We start from the raw sequence: 18,913 nt of genomic DNA on the forward strand, positions 1-18,913 counted from the left end.
ACAGAAGTCTAATAATTTTCTGTTTAGGCTCACAAATGTAAAAAATTAAATAATGACGAATTATGACTAAAAATAATATTTTAAATTACCCATGAAATCCCAAGAAGTTGCCAAAAAAAAAAAAAAAAAAAAAAAATACAAATCAATTTAATAGAAGTATCAGTATTGGTATCGGTATCAACGATATTGGACTTTAAATTATTGGTATCGGATCGAAAAGAAAATAAGTGGTTTTGCCCATCCCTAGTTTAATGTGATCTCATGATACATTAAATGAGATCAAATGTCTATTCGACAAAGAAAATTTTTGTCAACAAATTTTTATTGTCGACGTTGTTGACAATAAACGTCAACTAATCATTTCAGCCCTAGTCCACAAACAAACCTTTATGATGTGAGACTTGATTAACAGGCATTGATTGACATAGTATGTTTAATTAATGTGTGTGTGTGTGTTTGTGTGTGTATACATATACATGCAAATATACATACATACAGTATACTCTGAGGCCAAAATCTTAAATAGTAGGCAGTGCAAAAAGCCATTTGTCGAAACATATGCTTAATGGGATTTGTCCAGCACCATCCAGCCAAATTAAAATAGATGCTCTGGGGTTCCATCTTTATGCATCTTGAGATAAAACTTCCATTAGGGGAATGAAGTCTGTCCCCTCTGCAAACTACTACCAAGGGCATTGCCTCTTATACTGTCTCTCACTGTCTTTCTCTCTCTCTCTCTCTCTCTCTCTCTCTCTCTCTCTCTCTCACACACACACACACACACACACACACACTCTCTCTTTCTTGATAATTGGAGAGGGTAATTTATAGGTATAGAGAAAGATGCTGCTATAGTGTGCAATACTCTTTACCATATTTGCTGTAGTATTGGACAACAGTATTATACAACAATTCAGGTTAGTACATATTGGTACTGGTGCCAGATTCAAGGGGATACAGTCCTTTAACAGTAATGTGTGTGTATTCAATCAGCGAAGAAGAATAAAAAGATTTGTATGGCATGTGAAATAAAAAACAAATTATTAATTTATAATCCAGAGTAAATATGAATATGTTTCCCAGATTGAGAAGAAACATCTGAATATTGCCTCGTTACTCCTGTGCTATGTTTGGCACTTCAACTTAGATACTAAAAACCCATATTATTAAACTTAAAAAAAAAAAAAAACCTGCACCGCTTAAAATTTTTATTTTCAATTTCCTGTTTCGAAGCATAGACTGAAGTTGTCAGTACACACACACACACACACACGCGCGCACACACACACACACTCCCATCTGTGTGTGAGAGCATTATTGTAAATGTCCTGTTATTTGATGTCACTCTCAAATGTTTTCCAACTGTCTGATACATATAGTCATAAAACTGGTGACATGCCAAATCCTTCCTCTTTTACTGTAATTTATATATTGTCTCTCATTGCTCTTGCTCTTAAGAAAAAGAGTGCAATAAAAGTTTGTTTTTTGTCATTCAGAAATATCTTAGAGATGTGCTATGAATGCAGAAGTGCTGCTTATAGATACAATAGAACTTTGTGTTCTTCTTCTGCTGGTCAGGTGACAACACCATTGCATTTTCCAGAAGTAATAAAGCTTATGTCCTTAAACTGCTGAGCTGTGAAAGGGGACTGATATACTGTATGTATATATATATATATATATATATATATATATACATACAGTATACAGTATATAGTATACGCAGTATATAAACACTTCATTAGGCTCTTAATGATTTAAGTCATCTAGATAGAGAATGTTTTTTTAGTATATAAAGGCAAAAACCTAAGTTGAACTCATATGGGTCACATATGTTTTGTGGTTTATGTCATGATAGAGAGAAACCGGATTTAGTAGTGCAAGTGCACTCTGTCTCTGGAGATAGCGCGTGTGAAAAACATGTGAAAAAACAGTTGTGCTGCACATGTCTGATGAGAAGCATATTTAGAACGTGAGATGAACGTCACTGAATTTGCTTGGGCCGGAATTTCGCTTGGGCTGCCACCGAAAAATTGTCAGTGCTTGAAAAACCTTGTTTTTTTTATTCTTTCAGTCTCATGTTAAGCCGCACTGCCTTCCTCCTCCATTTCTCAGACAGAATCTGTACTGCATACATGTACGTAATAGAATGAGGTGCGCATTTCTTGCCACACAGTAGCGATTTTGAGTAACCGAGAGACAAAAATTCTAATTTGTCAAATTTCTACCAGTTTATCTTGTCCACCTGTATATCACCCACCCCTAGTCTCCAGCATTTGGATGGTTGGCTGGTGGATCAGTGACCTTGATTGGCCTTGAACCTGCCATTAAATCCAGTTCTGAACACTCTTTATGCATTAGTGGTTCTATGCTGTGCTCATAGTATGCTTTAATTTTTTTTGTTTTTTTTTATGGATTTCTTTTTTGAAGATTTAATTTGTACACAATCAGGTTTATCTCTGAAACTTGAAGGGAAAGTTCACCCAAACATTCTGTTATCATTTTCTCACTCTCATTTAGTAGAACGCCCAAGCTACCCTTTCCATACAATCGTGGTCACAATTCACTTTCATTGTAAGGAAAAGAGCAGCTCAAACAACTCCTTTTGTGTTCCATGCATGAAAGAGCGTCGGATTTGGAACAGCATGAGTGTGAGTAAATAATAACAAAATGTACATTTTTGGGTGAATTATCCCTTTAAGAAGAGATCTTATGAATTAGTTTCCATGTTGCACACCAACACAGGAACACAACATCTTTTCAGATAAGCAGTGGTATGAAGACCTTAGCTCTTTTACCAGACCTTGGGCTCAATAAGTGGATAGGCTGATATGTGTGGAAAGCTCTTTGTTCAGCTTTCTCATAAGTGAACAATAGATTTATAGTCCTCATGTTTCAGAGCCCCCCGTCAATCTCCCAAATCTCCACAACTGATGATGCGTCACACTGTAAATCAGTATGGGTTAACCAGACCTCTGTGAATCACTGCCACTGCCCTTTAGGCAGAAAAATGATAGGTTACCTATTCTGTAACCCCAGTTCTCTGAAATATTGAGTGGAGAGATCCACCTAAGGGAAGGGCATATGCACCTGTCCTCTGCAGAAGCATCCAGTTGCACCAAGTCTGGCTTGACAGACAAGAGCACATGTCCAATGCCGCTGTAAGACCCCACCATTACCTGAGAGCATAAAAGGACCTGTATGCGCTACTTTCCTCAGTGAGCATATTCGCTTCTCATGAAGCAAGCGGGATAAGCTTGTCCATATCTTCCCATAGGTGGATCTCTCCACTTGATGATTCAGAGAACTGGGGTTACAGAATAGGTAACCTATCATTCTCTTTCATCATCTCGTGTTCGAGATCCACCTATGGGAAGATATGGACAACTCCCCGATTGCCCTATACACTCACAGGGAGATGCTGTCAGCCAAAATGGATGGTCTCCTAATTAAAGGCAGTGCCTGACACATCTTATATAATATTAGCAGGCTCTATAACCCATACACATTACAAAGAAGGGAGAAGAGGCCATGCAAAGTGCTTGATGTGAAACCTATGGGGTGACATGTACACAGTGAGAGGGGGAAAGGGTTATGGGTGAATCCATTATGAAGAACCCACTCCTAAAAACCGCATGTGCTATTGGGGTTCTGGCGACATCAAGTCGGTAGTACCTGACAAAAGTGTGGGGGGAAGCCCAACATGCAGCTGAACAAATGTCTATCAGAGAGACTCCCTGAAACAGGGCCCATTAAGCAGCCATGCCTCCTTGGAGTGGTCCCTAAGGCCTAAGGGGGGCTGGAGCCCCTTAGAGCTATATGCCATAGATATTGCTTCCACAAGCCAATGGGAAAGGCATTGTTTTGATATAGGTTTACCCATGTGGGGGAAGCCCATGAGACAAAGAACTGGTCACTCTTTTTGATATTCTCAGTCCTGCGCAAATACATGTGGAGCGCACGCACAGGACACAAAGCATTCAGCCTCTCATGTTCCAGAAAGGTGAAAGGAGGTGGGTGGAAAGAACTTAGCTCTAACACCTCCCCTGTGAATTTAGGGAAGCACTTATGCATAAAGGCTGGATTGGGTCTTAGAGAAACCTTATCCATGCCCGGGGAAAATCTTGTACAAGAAGAATGAACAGATAGGGCATGCAGATCACTGACACACCTGGCTGATGCCAGCGCCAGGAGTAAAGCTGTTTTATAAGACAGCAACTTTAAAGAAATATTTTGGTAAAAATGCCCGGAAGTCGGGGCCTGGGCAGGCCGTACAGTGGGAGCCTGGTGGAGCGCGGACTTTCTAGGAAGGCACAATTTAAAAGCTTTGTCCTCCTCCTTTTTGTCGTCGCAGCGCTGCTGCAAGAGGACAACAGCCAGACCAAATAGAGCTTGTCAAGTTTCCACTGGGGCTCCCACAATGCGCCACTTCTCACTGTCAGGCAGACCAGAGAGATTCAGCCACAGTGTGCGTTCACCCATGACAGATAGAGCCATAGCATGGCCGGAGGCTTGGACAGCCTGATGGGCATTACGATGATTGACCATGACGATTTCCTTCCATAACGTGGGCGAAGGAGAGCCCTTCTCTAAATGTTCACCCAAATCTTCCATGAGTTCAGCCTGGTAGGCTGAAAGAAGGGAGGAAACATTCAGAGCTCGAACAGCGGAGGCAGCAAAGCGGTCCATCTTATTAGAGAGGTTGGGCTTGGGGGGACAAGCAAACCTCCTTGCGAGGGCTTAAGGTGTCTGGCTATTGATGGTTTGATGGTGAGTGGGTGGGGGTCTCCCATACAGAGCGCGGCCATATCCTTCACCTCCAAACCCATGAGACCGTGCTTAAGGTCAGGCGGGTCTCTCCAGTAGTGCTTCATATGCTTAGCGCATGCAGGAAGGATGGGCAGGAGCTGTTTTCTCGGGCCGGCCGGTGGCCCCAACAGTTTTCCGTCATAAACAATCCTCTCCTGATCGGCAGCATTTTGAAGGGCCGCCATTTGTTGTTGAGCCGAGCGGCCGCTCGCTCACACACCTCGAGGAGGATGGCATGCGGTAACACCGCCGAACCGCTGACTGGCTGAGCCTGAGCCAATCGGATGGCCTCCTCGTCCTACGAGCACTCCAGCACAGCATCGTCATCCCCAGAGCCGGAAGGCTCGTGCTCAAACAAAGAAGTGGGAAGATTCTTAGAGTAAAAAAGCCTCAGTTTGGTCGATCCAACTGAGAGAAGGCAAAGTCTGGGGGACCCCCAGAGTTGCAACGTCATCGCCATTTCCTCCATCCAAATCGTCATGCTCGAGTTCACTGCCTTGGGAAGCAGCTACTTTGAGGCTACGGTGCAGGAGTTTCCTTGGCAAGGACGTACAATGGCTACAATTTTCAGGGAAGGAGAGAGCCTCCTCCACGTGTTTGAATCCCATGCACACAATGCAGAAAGATTGCTTATACTGCAATAAGCGCTCCACAGGTGGCAGGGCATGCTCGCGACTGCTGTTTACCAGCGCAAGCAGGTGAAGAGGGTTTGGGATGAGCCATGTTACAGAAAATCTCTTGAGTAATAATCCACCAAATAACAGGTGGTTAGCCCGAGATGCAAGGAAAATAGCAACAAGGAAAGGCGGACAGTCGTAAAGAAACATGAAGGCCAACGAGCGTGGGTGGCTTGCAGGCTGAATAAAACAGCAAACTAACTAGAACTCCTATGGCAGTCACGGCTGGCGAAGCTGATCCAAGGATGTGTCGTTCTACAGACTGTTGCGTGAGAGCCAAATGTGAAAACCAGTCGAGCTGTGAGTATTCCGCTTAGATGTCACGAGAAGCGAATGTCTACTGAGGAAAGTAGCTCGTACAGGTCCTTTTATGCCCTCAGGTAAGGGCGGGACCTTACAGAGGCATTGTCCTGTCTGTCAAGCCAGACTTGGTGCAATTGGATGCTGAATGAGAACTCTTTTCTATCTCACACAAGTTGTCTCTCACTCTATTTTTCCAGATCACACACTCTTGCACAATGTAATCATTTTATTTTTTTGATATTCCGAGCTCAATGGTGTGTTTGTAATTAGATCTGAGATCTGTCATCTGAGAACCTTGAATTTGAAAGGCTGTATGAAAAAAGTTTATTTTTGAAAATTCTGTTAAGTGGTGCTAGTGATACAGAAATTGCACTCTTCAGCTTTCACCCTTTCTGATTACAGTGGGGGTTGAGCGATCATACATTTACATTTAGTCATTTAGCAGGCGCTTTTATCCAGGGCTACTTACAAATGAGGAATATCATGGTAACTTGGTGTTGACTTGAGTAAATAGAAGAATTTAAGATCTATAAGATGCTAGCAGTAGTAAATAAGACAGACATTTTGAGAAATCATTTATGCTCTGTTAGTTGATTTAATTGGATGTTGTCTGCTGTGATAAAGTTGCTAAAAGACACATTGATTTTTCATATACCCGGTTGATTTTATCACAGGCAATTAAGACTTTAAGAAAAGTGAGCCATGGCTGGGTTTCCCGATAACTTTGCAACTTAAGCTTGTACGATCATCTTAACTAACGTCTCTCGTTATTTTATGATGGAGTAACGCCTGTTTCTCAAAACAGCACATAGATTGCTCGTTATAAATTTGAACTTTGTTACGGGAGCTGTCCAGTCCAAATTTGTGCTGATCACTTTGGCCAGTATGTCCAGGAATTTGTCTTCTCAACATGAAAATAATGTGGCAATTCTAAATAACATGGAAGTTGTTTGTAACCTTGTCGAGGCACCGAAATGTATTAACTATTACACAATTTAAATAAAGAAATAATGGTGGCTTTAGTAAGATGGAGATTCAGATGCTCGACTGATGCTCAAGCATAGAGATTAATGAAAGTGATCCATTAAATGCATGTAACGTGAATGCATGCAATGTGAATCATAAGGGGCTCCCACGTAGCCTAAAGTTTTATTACTTTGCCTGGAAACTAAACAAATGCACACAGAACAGAATTAAAATGACAGACATCAGTATTGAACTACTTATAGACCAACTGTATCTAAATATTAATAGATTATCTGGTTTGACTTCAAGGCACTGGACTAATTTAACCCCTACTGAGGCACTGTGTACTTGCCATTATGCTGCATGCAATTTGTACTGCCTTGTAAAAAGACTAGGTAAGCCTGTTTGAGCCAGCCACTGGAGGAAAGAAGAAGAGGAGGAGGAAGAGAAAGAGGGAATCTCTCATTGCACACTCACTTTGTTAGTCTCCTTTGTTAACCATATTTTAATTATTGGTTGGATTTTGGTAAAATAAATAAAACATGAGAGACACACAGAGCCTATTAAAGGTGTTATATAAAAAGGCAAGAGTGATTTCGTGTCTCCATTTCTGTGTCTCTGTGTGTGAAAGAGAGGCCTACTGTATGCCTTTCAGCTTGATGTCTGCTATTGTTTTGTGTTTGTTGTGCTGATCGGCCACAAGAGAGCTCAGATCGACAGGGAAAAAATGCTCATATTTTAAAGCAGTCTGGTCCCTGGGGAGGTACAAAGGCAGAGAGACAGAGCTTGGGAGAGAGAGAAAGTTTTAGGGAGGGAGGGGTTAGAGAGATGACCAGCAGCCAGCCACTTGCTAAATGGCACAGCAATCCAATGAGAAGACGGACTTGCTAGAGAGCAGCAGCATCATTTATTCCCTCCCTCCCTTATGCTGCCCTCTTCTTTCACTTGTCTTCACAACGTTCCACATCTCTACCTGCAAGGCTTAGCTGCTTTGTTGTCATGGACACAGAGAGAGATTCAGCCTCCCCCTTTTGCAATGTAGAGTACAAGCAAGCGATAGAGAGGTAGAAAGCGTGCGACAGAGCAAAAGAAAGATTGAGAGCGAGCAGAGATGCTTAGGGCTGACTTTGGATAGCCTTATGCCCTTGATGCCATCTGGTCCAGCTCTACTGCAACAAAGCAGCTTGTGTCAGCCAGCCAACCTTTATTCCTCTGCCCTGACTCCAGCCCAAGGGCTCTCAGGACGAAAAGACGTGGAGGAACAGGAGGTGCAGGAGGGGGTAGGAAGAGGACAACGGATGCCAGTGGAGATCATATAGCAGAGGATGGGAGCAGTGGAGTCCGTTGAGAATGGACAGCCCCCCTGTCCCTCTCAGGAGCGCCCAGAGAGCATGTGAGTAAGAACAGAGGAAAGGGGGAGGCTCTTGATGAACTCATTGTCATCGCTGGTGTTGTTGTTTTGGTGGATGTGTCTAGTAACAAATGTACGGCTCATCTGGTTTGAGTCTCTGTTGAATACCTCTGATCAAATGCATGTGAGTATCCTCTCAGCGATGCCTGCGTAACCACTCAAACCATTCATATAATCATTAAAATCCTTACAAATATTTGAAAGAGATAGAGAATCACCAATCACAAAGGAAGGGGGAGTGTTATTGTTTGTTCTTTGTAATGTCATGATCATGCATGATGTTTATTTACGTTTGCCATGTGTTGGCAGTAGAAATTCTCTGGTGTATGTGTATTTTTAAAATTCTGTATAGTCTGCGGATGTGTGTGCATTCCAGTCTGGAGGTTTTGCAGTCTGGATTGGGCAGTAATAACTGTATTTAATAAGGGAGAGATGTGTGTGTTTTTGTGGGGGATGGAGGGTAATGCTGCAGCAGTGAGAGAGGGAGAAAGAGAGAGAGAGAGATGGTGCTGAAATAGAACACTGATATGCATTGGAGGAAAGGGGGGATGGGGAAGAGTTAGAAAGTTATTTATGCTCTAGACACTCAGAAGAGGTAGATTTAGAATGACTCCTAAAATGCACAATTTTGTGTAAGTATAGGTGGAAGAATGTTTTAATATAAACACATGAAACAATCTCACTGTTAATTAGGCGACAGCAGGTTGAAATTTATTCAGCTATAATCAGTCTGTGCTTACCAAAAATCAAACCACTGCCCCAGTCGCCAAAGTCTGAATTGTTGTTAAACATACAGGCATGGGCGCATTTGAGCTCCAGCTTCAGGGGGAAATGCCCACAGAGTGGCACCAAAAGCGAGTAATAGAGGAATGTGTATTTTATTAACCATATCACTAATCCAAACCCCAACCCTAAACCTAACCATCAATAGAGTCAAAATGTAATCTTAGAAGGAAAATAGAACCTCTGAATTATACTCATAATTGATGAGCTACTTCTTGGTTTCCACGTGACCAGAACCTCTGTCTCTGAGGCTGCATGATTTTAGTAGCACCACAGGAAAAGGTAAACACAACTGAATTGATGAAAATATGTCTGATGGGGGATGGCACTTGTCCAACCAAATGCACTGTATATAACTTTGTATCAAATGCATATTGTAATGTATAAGGCATTCTGCTGTACAGTATTTTATCCTTATCACCTCAGTCACTATGGCCATTTTATTATAGTAAATTACCTTTGTGCAAAAAAGACTATAATTTGTTGCTCTTGGCAACACAGCTGGGGATGATGGAAAAGTTCAAACCTGCATAAGCTCTGAAATGTACATCCACCATACAGTGCTGCTCATTCAACCATGACTAACACTGGTTTTAGCATTTCTAAAGTTTGGTTTATGCAATCCCTTTTGATAATTCTTACATAACTGCCCTACACCTGCATAGTTTACATGTGAGTTTGACCTTCAACTCTTAAACCTTTATATCAGGTGCTTTGTAATGTGGTTCAGCTACCAGTTTTCATGTCTACTACAATGCACTCTGTTGGTGGAACTCTCAAACATGAGCTTGGAAGTTATAAATCTTGGATTTTTTCTTTAATATATGATGCATTTTATGCTTGCAATATTTTTGTGGCATTTCTGCAACATAAACATTGTCATGCACTTGTAATGCACCTTCTATTTGATCACATGTACATAAGCAAAAAACTGTATATTGAACAGAGAGAAATGGAGCTTCTTAATCTCCAATCCCTTATGTGCTTCGTGCTTGGTTATCAGTTTTACTGAATATCAGCTTCACTTAAACTTGAAGCATGTGCTCAAGTGACACTGTGCACATTGACATAAAATCTATCAATCTTCAAACCGAAGCTAATCCTTGTTATAATGTATTTAGTTGGTTTTCAGTTAGACTTGATTAGATGGTTTGGGATCATGATTTTCTCTTTGTCTCTAGATCTTACATCAGGCTGTCTGGGTCTACTTAAATCCTTTAATTAGTTATTAGATTTTAGTAGACATCTTTAGTGCAATTCTCAGCTTTATTTAATAGTCAGGGACTGGGTTAACTTTAACTTCTCATCAGTGGTATATTTACAATGCTCTTATCCAGCCTCTCTCCACTAAAACAGCGATACTCAACCTTAGCTGCTATTGTACTATGTTAAGTTAATAAATTAATTCATTACAGTATTTGTCTTTATGCAAAAATGGACATGGACGTTATAAATATCACTTATGTGAGAATGCTGTTTGTAGACTACAGCTCAGCATTCAACACCATAGTGCCCTCCAAACTAGATGAAAAACTCCGGGCTCTGGACTTAAACAGCTCGCTGTGCAGCTGGATCCTGGACTTCCTGTCAAGCAGACGCCAGGTGGTTAGAATAGGCAGCAACATCTCCTCATCACTGACCCTCAACACTGGAGCCCCACAGGGCTGTGTTCTCAGCCCACTCCTGTATTCCCTGTACACACTTGACTGTGTGGCAACACATAGCTCCAATGCCATCATTAAGTTTGCTGATGACACGACGGTGGTAGGTCTGATCACTGACAATGATGAAACAGCCTACAGAGAGGAGGTGCACACTCTGACACACTGGTGTCAGGAGCACAACCTCTCCCTCAACATCAGTAAGACAAAGGAGCTTGTGGTGGACTTCAGAAGAAAAGACAGAGAACACAGTCCCATCACCATCAATGGAGCACCAGTGGAGAGAGTCAGCAGCTTCAAGTTCCTGGGTGTCCACATCACTGAGGAACTCACATGGTCCATCCACACTGAAGTCGTTGTGAAGAAGGCTCATCAGCGCCTCTTCTTCCTGAGACGGCTGAGGAAGTTTGGAATGAACCGCCACATCCTCACACGGTTCTACACCTGCACTGTAGAGAGCATCCTGACTGGCTGCATCTCCGCCTGGTACGGCAATAGCACCACCCACAACCGCAAAGCACTGCAAAGGGTGGTGCGAACTGCCAGACACATCATCGGAGGTGAGCTTCCCTCCCTCCAGGAAATATATACAAGGCGGTGTGTGAAAAAAGCTCGGAGGATCATCAGAGACTCCAGCCACCCGAGCCATGGGCTGTTCTCACTGCTACCATCAGGTAGGCGGTATCGCAGCATCAGGACCCGCACCAGCCGACTCCATGATAGCTTCTTTCCCCAAGCAATCAGACTTCTGAAATCTTGATCTCCCAAGATCAAATACATCAGCACTGCACTTTATTACCCTTACTCTTATATCTAACACCAGACTGTCATAAATTATATTATTATTATATTATATTCTCTCTTAACAACTGACTATCAACCGACAGCCTGAATGTCAATACAGTACAATACTGTACATTCTATATATACTATATATACTTTTTTATATATTTGTATTTTTTATTTTTATTGAATAATGTGTATCTATATAGTGCGTATTGTATACTGTACAGTGTATGTTATTATTTGTATATTTTTGAGTGTAATTATGTGTATATCAGATGTTTAAATTGTGCTGTGTTAATTTGATGTTATTGTAAATTGGTACTGTCTCATCACTGTCACGACTGCTATGTTGATCGGAACTGCACCCAAGAATTTCACACACCATTGCACTTGTGTATATGGCTGTGTGACAATAAAGTGATTTGATTTGATTTGATTTGATGTGACTTGCACTTGAATTCACACACCTGCTTTTCAACATCTCTTTGCGTTTGCCACTAATTGCTATTAATTTGCATATATATATATATATATATATATATATATATATATATATATATATATATATACATATTTAGGAAGGTACTATTGGCCAACCACCACTTCTGTGACTTCCTGGATATCTGGGATGTGCCGTTATAAAACTTAAGAAACTCATGAAACAAAAACCTCATGAAAACTTTAATTTTGTCATTCAAACCATGTCATTGGGGCTGGTTTTGTGTCCTCTCTGTGTCACTGTTACACCATGGGTACATATCAAATAGTCCATTAGATCTTTACCCTGTCTTCTGACAACCCTGTTTCAAAATGAGCAACATTGGGTGTGTCAGTTTTGAGATTTCCCAGATGGCTTTGATGATGCATGCATATGACTGAGTCTGGTACTCTCTGCCTGTCTCTCTCAACACTCCTTAAAGCCTCTGAAGACCCTGAAGTAAGCTCAGCGCTGCAGCAGTACACATAAAATATTGAGAGAATGCCTGAATTATTTGAAAGTTCTGGTTGTGAAAGCTGGTGCATTATTGCATCCTTTCAGAGAGGGAGAGAGGAAACAGTTCTTTGCTGAAGAACCGCTTGGTCCTGTTTAAATGACTGCTTTATGAACGATTGTTTTTTGCTATTGAACTCCAGCATTTCAGATATGAAATAGGGGTCCATATGATAATTAAGTGATGTTAACATTTTTCAATATTAAAATGCTTTCTCCTATCCCGGCTTAATATGCAGAGGCAACTAATCCATTTGTTGGTTGATTACAACCAAAAAGTGTAAACACTGTGCAATGATCTTATCATTGGTCTTTTTGTTTGAGAATACTGACCAGCCCAAGATGGCAACATTGGCTCAACCAATGGCTTGTATGAGTTTGGGGCCAGAATATTTGTTTGTTGACCAATAGCAGAATGTTCAAGTAATCAAAGTCAATGCCAGTTTATACCCATTATTTTGTCAATTCCATTTGGTGACTCTAGTGGCGCCGAACATACACACAACCTTAAATATCTAATATAGCTGTTGTGTTCATTGTTAGCATCCTAAACTTAATCAAAAATAATCAAAATGGTAAGGATTTTATCCATTCCACACTGATATACAGTAACTGCAGCTTGGATAGCATACCATACATACCATTGATTACATACACTTTTTTTTAACCCTTTGTGATTTAACTGTTTAATCAGTTTAGAGATAACTTGCTTTTACTCTGAACGTCTTGATTAAATTCTGGTTGTTAAACCACCAAAGAAAGAAGTTATCCACTCATTAAAACCGTTATGACCAGCACCTATATTAAAGGATACACTGCTAACACTTGATAAAAATCTTTCGGGACTTCTAAAGGTGAGAATCATGGCATGAAAAAACAGTAAGATTGAAGGTAACACGGCTGTGTCCATTTCGAGCACTGCCAGTTTCGCTCTCCCTCGTTTACTGTTTTCTTTTGTCTCCCTCTCCTGGTCATTCTGTGCCATTACCACAATATAGGGGAAACGAACTTCGTGTCAGCTGGCACAAAATGGGCAAATCACACCATTTATTTATGTTTTTACTTAATCAAAATTGATCATGATAATATTTTTGGTGCCACTATAAGTATTATTATGCTTTGTAATGAATTTAATTAATATATGTATATATAATTCGCAGATGTGTACATAGTGCAGTTAATTGTAATAGCTAATGACTGATAACACCTTTGTACTCTCTTTTTGCTAAATTTTATTCTCTGTCAGAGTAATGGCTTTCTATTCAGTTCAGGTTCGCTTTGTTTAAGCAGGATTCTCATTTGTCACACTCACAGCAGAGTTTGTAGCTGGAACCCTCGGCTGTCTCCAGGCAGACAGACTCACCCAAAAACCAACCACCTCATTCATTTCCTCTCTGCCTTTCACATTAAATCTGAACTTATATGTATCGCAGATGTTTACTAAAAGCAGAAATATGCATTGATCCTGCAGCATATGCAGATACTCTGGTTACTCCCTTTTGTGCCAAAGCACCAGTCCTGCATTTACAATTAGCAAAGAATCCTGTCTCAGTTGCATTTAATAAAATATGTTCAGTTAGATTTTCAAAGTAAACGGAGATGTATTCCATAAGCGATTTTCAGAAATAAAAGTCTAATGTGGAAGAATCATTCTTCGTTTTTAAAAACCCTCGATGGGAGAATTAGCTTGATGATACAACGTTCCACCTAATTTCCTCAGCAGACCTTTTAGAATTAAATCCACCCCATACCGAGAAATAAATGGAATGGCTTTTTTTTTTTGGCCTAATATGCTTTGTGCGAAAAAGAAGGAAATTTGAGGCTCCGGCCAAGATTTTATGCAAGCTGCTAGTATGTGCGCTGTCTAGCACATGGGAGCATATGTCACCATGGCAACGGTGTGTTTGCCAGATATGTGAAAATGTCCTCACACAGGGTTGAAATGCTCAACTGCTAATGATCTCATTTCATCAAATTCATTATGCCATTAACACTTAAAGCTGTCAAATTACACCTGATGTCTAAAAATGACACTGCTTCTAATTTTAAATGTGTTCTTTGCAATTAGAATAATAATCAGCATAATTAGATATTGTAATCTTCCTACCACACTTAAAATAAAGTATATATTTTGCTCTATTTTACTGTCTATTTCAAATAAGGGCATTAAATACCATTGATATTGGCATTGAACTACTCGGGATGAGTATTAATCCCTGAGATTCTTATAACCACTGTTTTGTCCATTGATTTATACCTCTTATGATCAGGACTCCCCTTCCTGGACATTTGAGATTATTGGATACAAATGTTACTAAATATTTATTGGGTAGTTCTCACATGTAGTGCAGAGTGTATTGAGTGTATGTTTGAGCATTTGGGATGACATCATGTTATGATCAACATGCATTGTTTATCCTCTCCTATTGTGGGTGAGAGCATTGTGTGGGCTGATCAGGTCAAGAAAGTTAATGAGTACTTCCTCCCAGTCATTCTGCTAATTTTATGTGTTCAGTGAAGAATAAATCATCTATTTTGCTAATATACTCTATGTTCTGACAACCAGCTGGTCTAGCTGGTTGGGATTTTTCATAGCCAGCACAACTTAGCTGGTGAAGCTGGTCAACCATAAAAGACTTGATGGTTAAGCTAGTTAAAAGCATGAAGGGAATAGTACACCAGCATGGAAACCAGCATCCAAAACACAAGATATTCTGTCTAAACAGGAGGGACTATGTGTGTTCATTGCACTTACAGTGCATCCGGAAAGTATTCACAGCGCTTCACTTTTTCCAGATTTTGTTACGTTACAGCCTTATTCCAAAATGGATTAAATTCATTATTTTCCTCAATTCTACAAACAATACCCCATAATGACAACGTGAAAAATTTGTTTGAAATCTTTGCAAATTTATTAAAAATAAAAAACGAAAAAAAAAAAGTACATAAGTATTCACAGCCTTTACTCAATACTTTGTTGAAGCACCTTTGGCGCCAATTACAGCCTCAAGTCTTTTTGAGTATGATGCTACAAGCTTGGCACACCTATTTTTGGGCAGTTTCTCCCATTCTCTTTGCAGGACCTCTCAAGCTCCATCAGGTTGGATGGGGAACGTCAGTGCACAGCCATTTTCAGATCTCTCCCGAGATGTTAAATCGGGTTCAAGTCTGGGCTCTGGCTGGGCCACTCAAGGACATTCACAGAGTTGTCCCATAGCCACTCCTTGTTACCTTGGCTGTGTGCTTGGGGTCGTTGTTGGAAGATGAACCTTCACCCCAGTCTGAGGTCCAGAGCGCTCTGGAGCAGGTTTTCATCAAGGATTTCTCTGTACATTACTGCATTCATCTTTCCCTCAATCCTGACAAGTCTCCCAGTTCCTGCAGCTGAAAAACATCCCCACAGCATGATGCTGCTTCACTGTAGGGACGGTATTGGCCAGGTGATGAGCGGTACCTGGTTTCCTCCAGACATGACGCTTGCCATTCAGGCCAGAGAGTTCAATCTTTGTTTCTCATGGTCTGAGAGTCCTTCAGGTGCCTTTTGGCAAACTCCAGGCGGGCTGTCATGTGCCTTTTACTGAGGAGTGGCTTCCGTCTGGCCACTCTACCATACAGGCCTGATTGGTGGAGTGCTGCAGAGATGGTTGTTCTTCTGGAAGGTTCTCCTCTCTCCAAAGAGAAATGCTGGAGCTCTGTCAGAGTGACCATCAGGTTATTGGTCACCTCGCTGACTAAGGCCCTTCTCCCCCGATCGCTCAGTTTGGCCGGGCGGCCAGCTCTAGGAAGAGTCCTGGTGGTTCCAAACTTCTTCCATTTACGGATGGAGGCCACTGTGCTCATTGGGACCTTCAATGCTGCAGAAATTTTTCTGTACCCTTCCCCAGATCTGTGCCTCGATACAATCCTGTCTCAGAGGTCTACAGACAATTCCTTGGACTTCATGGCTTGGTTTGTGCTCTGACATGCACTGTTAACTGTGGGACCTTATATAGACAGGTGTGTGCCTTTCCAAATCATGTCCAATCAACTGAATTTACCACAGGTGGACTCCAATCAAGTTGTTAAAACATCTCAAGGAAGATCAGTGGAAACAGAATGCACCTGAGCTCAATTTTGAGTGTCATGGCAAAGGCTGTGAATATTTATGTACGTTATTTTTTTTTTTTTTTTCATTTTTTTATTTTAATACATTTGCAAAGATTTCAAACAAACTTCTTTCACGTTGTCATTATGGGGTATTGTTTGTAGAATTTTGAGGAAAATAATGAATTTAATCCATTTTGGAATAAGGCTGTATCATAACAAAATGTGGAAAAAGTGAAGTGTTGTGAATACTTTCCGGTTGCACTGTAAGTCAAGGCATAAATACATTAATCAGAGTTTGATGTAGCAATACCGGATGTATGACTCTAGCACGTTCTTTTGAAAACGCATTGATTTTGCTACATGTTTGACTCTCATCCACACTTAAACAGTGTTTCCCTCCAACGAACATCGAGACGTTTGAAAACGCTCTCTAGTACTGCATACTTTGGAAAGCGATGACCTTGAGAAATGGAAAACACACATTTCAAACAAAAACAGGTTAGTGTGGACATTGCCTGAGAGATAGAGAGACAAAGATGGGCAAAAGGAGAAAATAAAATGTTTACAATATAGACAGAAAACCTGCTTTTGCTATCTTTGAGTATGTATCCTTATACTACAGCAACCAGAGTGGAAAGTCTGCTTCTCTGCTCACTGTGGGGGAGGGAAAATGTGTCTGAGACTGGAGAGAGAGTGGGAGTGGGAGAGAGGGAGAGGGGGGGGGGGGGGGCAGTGAGTCTGCAAGAGGCAAGGATCTGCAACCAAATCCATTTGGATGAAGCACAGCGTCAATGAGAGATAGCGAGAGTGGAGAGAACACAGGATATTAATTGGGGATGGATGGAGAGAAGCGAGAAAGACACATAGTACACAAAGCGATAAAACTGATACAGATACAGGCGTAATCAGCATTAGGAAATCTGTGATTGCCCGCAAACATGGCAGTGAGTGCATGGCAGGCTCTGTCTCCGCTGCAGTGGGCTCGCTGGGGCTGGGACACTCTGCTGGGTGGGACACCAGGAGAGGATGGGGCAGACCCAGCCCTAAGGCTCCTCAGGCACCTCAGCTGGGGCTCCAGAAATGACTACATGATCCAAGGCAGGCAGAGGTGAGCATGGGGTAACTGCAGGGAGAGGCGCTCATAGACAGGGTAATGCGGTGACACTGAGTGGGGGGTCTGCACATTTGTCTGTGGCTATGCCTTTGCTGCTGTATTTCGACTGCTGCTGAATGTGTACAAATTCAGCCAACATGTTAGTGTAACGGGAGCCAGCTGGTAGATAGCTGTGCAGTATGTAAAACCTCACTCCCCTTGCCTCAAGAGGCGCACTAGCGACTGATGCTAGAGGCTGTAGCCTTTAGCCTCCTCGTTAGCGTGCACCCGCCTCCCATGCCGGAGATGCCGATTTGAATCCCATTCGGAGCGGGTCGAACAGGACCTGTTACATTAGCTACCTGATTAAAATACCTTTATTTTTTCACAAAACCCCACATTTTGTTACATCAAGGATAAAAAAGCTACATGGGTATTATCAATATGGGCTGAAATTTCATTAAAATCTGTTTTATATGAAAAAAAGTTCCTTCTCTTTGATAAATTGTAGGTAAAAATAAAATGACGAGTTAATATAGTGAATGAGAGAGAAAAGAGTGGAAAGGCAAACCGTGGCTGAGCTGAGAATACGTGTTTGAGCTTCTGCTATTGGTCTCTTAGCTGCAGGTTCAGTGCTTTAATTTCAATCTATAATACTCCACCAGGGACTGATAGAAAGGAGCAGATGCTGATGCAGACCTTTTTTTATAAGGTTTGGGAAACCATTAATTATTGTTTAATATAGGTGTGGCAGAATTTATTTGATCCTATAGTGTAAATGTGAGCTGTGATGTGCAGTAATATACTGCCTAATAAAATGATATTGCTTGATTTTTCACATGGTAGTGCTTGATTGGATGTACAGTTTTGTATGGAGACACAAACCAGATCCTATGTTTGATAGTATTAAATCAACTCTTCTTTCTCTTTAATTTCTCTTTTGTAGGAGCTCAGACTCAGACGGAGCGTTCGAAACCCCTGAGTCTACTACCCCTGTGAAGTCTGCTTCCCCACCAGTGCCCGCATTAGAGCCTCCTGGCACCAGCTTAGAGTCGTTGTCTTTAGGACAAACAGGTGAGAGAGAGGGGCTAAGGTTGGACCTCCGTACTATTGCAACCCACAACACAACTGATTTTAAAGTGTGAATTCATCCAAATATGAAAATTCTGTCATTTTTTCCCACTTTCCATGTCTTTCCATACCCGTATGACTTTCTTTCATCCGTGAAACGCATTAGAAATTTTTAAGAATAATGATGCCATTCTTATAATGACTGAGGCTGTCAGTCCCTAACATTTTGCCTAACATCTCCCTTTGTGTTCCATGGAAGAAAGAAAATAATTGGGG

General features: G+C 41.3%; 1 protein-coding gene across 9 annotated transcripts in view; it reads left to right on the forward strand.

Annotated features, from left to right (window-relative positions):
- Positions 1–18,913, forward strand: part of LOC127414107 (transforming acidic coiled-coil-containing protein 2-like) — a 77,199-nt gene that overhangs the window by 38,739 nt on the left and 19,547 nt on the right. For all 9 annotated transcript variants that reach the window (XM_051651855.1, XM_051651856.1, XM_051651853.1 and 6 more), the window contains exon 5: positions 18,513–18,640. In XM_051651855.1, the coding sequence (XP_051507815.1) occupies positions 18,513–18,640 (128 nt within the window). The remainder of the gene's footprint in view (positions 1–18,512; positions 18,641–18,913) is intronic.

Source organism: Myxocyprinus asiaticus, chromosome 23, assembly GCF_019703515.2.
Source record: "Myxocyprinus asiaticus isolate MX2 ecotype Aquarium Trade chromosome 23, UBuf_Myxa_2, whole genome shotgun sequence".
Classification (NCBI taxonomy): domain Eukaryota; kingdom Metazoa; phylum Chordata; class Actinopteri; order Cypriniformes; family Catostomidae; genus Myxocyprinus; species Myxocyprinus asiaticus.